General features: G+C 51.7%; 1 protein-coding gene across 1 annotated transcript; it reads right to left on the bottom strand.

Moving 5' to 3' along the window:
• Positions 1-1,717: 1,717 nt before the first annotated feature.
• On the bottom strand, positions 1,718-3,392 carry LOC105501557 (zinc finger protein 335-like; the record flags this gene model as incomplete). The annotated part of the gene is made up of 5 exons (XM_011927545.1): positions 1,718-1,950; positions 2,718-2,878; positions 2,959-3,035; positions 3,126-3,242; positions 3,374-3,392. Coding segments are annotated over 5 exons (607 nt in total), but the record flags the coding sequence as incomplete, so codon positions are not given.
• Positions 3,393-3,444: the final 52 nt, after the last annotated feature.

Raw genomic sequence — 3,444 nt, 5'->3', positions numbered from 1 at the left:
ATCCTCTCACACTGAACAGACCCAGTCTCAGCTCTGAGCCTACTCCCTGCCAAGGCCCCTTTCTTTTAGAACAGTGCTTCCCCAGCTGGAGTTCACTGGGGAAAATGCTAAGAGGCACGCTGAAAATAACATATTCTGCACTCAAATATATTTGTGAAATGGTACATTCTTTCTCTCTATCAATCACAAAATGTTATTTGCATATTAAAAGCTCTAAGGATCAGTTAAGGCCAGGGGTTTGAGACCAGCCTGGGTAACATAGCAAGACACTGTCTCTACAAAAAAAAATTAGTAAATAATAAAAAATTAGCCGGCTGTGGTGGTTAGCACCTGTAGTTCCCAGCTACTCCGAACGCTGAAGCAGGAAGATCACTTAAGCCTGGGAGGCCGAGGCTGCAGTGAGCTGTAATTGTGCCACTCCACTCCAGACTGGGTGACAGAGTGAGACTCTGTCAATCAGTCAATAAAAGCTCTAAGAAATTCTGCAGGAAAGAGGTGTTGAACAGCTTGGCAAGCTGGTGATCCTACAGTAATCTTACTTGGCCACAGAACCCCCTTTTTTCTTTTTCTTTTTTTTTTTTTTGAGACGGAGTCTCTCTCTGTCATGCAGGCTGGAGTACAATGGCACAATCTCAGCTCACTACAACCTCTGACCCCTGGGTTCAAGTGATTCTTGTGTCTCAGCCTCCTGAATAGCTGGGATTACAGGTGCCTACCACCATGCCCAGCTAATTTTTATATTTTTAGTAGAGATGGGGTTTCTCCATGTTGGTTGTCTGGTCTCAAACTCCTGATTCAAGTGATCTACCCGCCTCGGCCTCCCAAAGTGCTGGGATTACAGGCGTGAGCCAGCATGCCCAGCCCATAACCACTTTTCAAAATATACTAGCTCAGTGCTACAGATGAACCCACTAAGGCTCAGAGAGGTGAAGTGGCTGGCCAAGAATCCCACTCGTAATACATAGCAGGGTGAGGGCCTGAACCCATGACTGTGTGATTCCAGGGCCTGTGATCTACCAGCATGTCATGTGGTCCATGTTTCTGGGGATACTGTGTCTGCTCACGTGGCAGAGACTGTTAGCTACCTATCCTGAATCCATCCTCCTCTTCCTTCTTGCTAACAGAACTCTGATTTTCACCAGGGTGGCAGTGTACCCAGCTCCAAGACATTTCTCAGCCTCCCTTGCAGCTAGGTAAAGTGTGGCCACATGACTAAACAATGATCTTCAGGTGAAGTTCATGAGGAATGATGGATAGATGGCAGATATCCTTTTTGCCTCTCCCCATCCCTTCCTCCTGCTTCCTGCCTGGGATGTGGCTGGGAAGGCTGGTGCTCCTGCAGCTATACTGGACCATGAGGCAACTACAAAGATGAAAGTCATATGCCTAAGATGACTGGGCAAAGATACGGAGAGCTTATTCCCTTCTGACTGTATAATCACCACACCAGCCCTAGACTGCTGACCTGTGGAATTCTCGTATAAGACAGAATAAAAAACTATGATCACAGTTAAGTTACTAGTATTTCCATTCTCTATGACCAGCACTAGAAAGCCACCCTTACTCTAAGCTTAGGGCTCGCATATGTGTGACTCAGCGAGTCTTTACCACAGTCTCAAGAGGCAGGTATTATTTTGTTGCACCTCAATGTGCAAATGATGCTGGGGTTGGGAGAAGCGGCCTCACTCTGTCATCCTGACCCATGCCCTGATCTTACCTCAGGAGGTCCTGGGGAGCTGGGAGGTGGTCCAGGGGCCACACTGTGCTGCTGCTTCAGCTCCTCAATCTGCTGCAGAGAGAAGAAGGGGCGACGGCGGGAGGGGGGCTCCTCAGGGTGGCGCCTCCCCCATTCCTCGAAGCTGCTTGCATGTCGGCACCGTACGTGCAGGCGTAGGTTCTTCTTGTGCCGTGTGCTGAAGTGGCAGTACTCACAGGCAAAGGGCTTGGCCCCTGGAGGCACATGTTGGGGCAAGCTTAAGTCTGTCCATCCCTAGCCTACCCGCTCTAGGAATCCCTTCTTGATCCTAAGGATCTCTCCAACTGACTCACTTCCACAGATTCATTCCCATACGTTGGCAAACACATGCCGCTGTCTGTTCTGGTAGCCCAGGACAGAAATGAATCAAGGCTGCCCTCTGCACTCACCAGCCTTCTTGTGCATGCCTATTTGCAAGGTCATGTGACTACAAGCTCCTCCTGTGGGTCATCACAGGACTCTGGCTAACGGAACCCCTGGCTCCTTTTCTCTAATCGCCCCTAGTGTGCTGACCAGGTAGCTAAGCACCAAAGAAACAATGTTTGCAGTGCAGCTTCTGTGGGCCAAGCCAATGGCATTGCTTCTGCAGCTTCATCTGCCAAGACAGGGCCTAGAAGAGCCTCCTCTCCAGCCCCAGTGCCAGCACACACAGGGCTCAAGGAACAAATGGAGTTTACTTTCATCATAGTCACATGGCAGGCACTTCTGATTCCCCCATTTCATAAATATGGAAGGCTCAGAGAGGGCAAGTGATCGGCCCAGAGCCATCCAGAGAAAACTGGCCAAGTGGGAACCCAGGCTCAGGTTAGGGTAAATACGCCCATGGGAAATTCTCTTTACACTTGAAGCACTTGGGCTGTTCTGTGGCTACCGAGGGGGATGAAGATGGGAGCTAAGCCTCTGATCAGGGGCAGAGGGAGCTGAGGGCTGGTGAGTGGGACTGGGGTGCGCCCAGCCTGACCTGTGTGCTTGACAGCCACATGGGACAGCAGGAAGTCCTCTCGGAAGGTACGGTAGGGACAAAAGCTGCATTTGAAAGGCTTGTCACTGACGTGGGACAACTGGTGGTTCAGCAGTGCCTTCTTGTCTTCACAAACGAACTCACAGAACTCACACTTGAACCTGGAGGCAGTTAGAGGGAGGGAAGCTCAGTGATGAGCTGGGGATTGCTCCCGTCCCCAAGGGCCTCCGAGGGGATGTACCTGCGGTTGGCAACAGCCTGGATGTGTGTGAGCAGGTGCATCTTGAAGGTGTAACGCTTCTTAAAGGACTTTCCACACTGTGAGGGGTGGAGAGCAGTGAGATGGCCATCACCCTCCATTGCCCAGGGAAGGCCCTCCTCCCAGCCCCAGCCCTGGCTCCCACCCACCTTGTCACACATGTGGGGCTTCTCAGTGCTGTGCGTCTTCATGTGCTGCGTGAGTCTTTTCTGCATGGGGTACACACGGCCACACACAGGGCAGGGGAAAGAGCTCAGCTTTGGAGTCTAGGAAGGCGTAAGAAGGGGCCAGTTGGAGAAAGAAGGAGAGGAGGGAGGATAAAACCTCCCCTCTTGTCCCCACCTCCACAAACAACCCCCAGGCAGGCTCCCTTCCCAGGCCAGCACCCCAGACTCACCGGATCTGGCCTCTTCTTCCTGGGGGGAAAAGGCCGAGGAGTTAGACCAGGGCTTCCCCAAACCCACTCTA

Source organism: Colobus angolensis, unplaced genomic scaffold, assembly GCF_000951035.1.
Source record: "Colobus angolensis palliatus isolate OR3802 unplaced genomic scaffold, Cang.pa_1.0 Scaffold7221, whole genome shotgun sequence".
In the NCBI taxonomy this organism is placed as follows: Eukaryota; Metazoa; Chordata; class Mammalia; order Primates; family Cercopithecidae; genus Colobus; species Colobus angolensis.
Note: the sequence above shows the minus strand (reverse complement) of the source record. Positions and strands in the feature narration are given on the sequence as shown.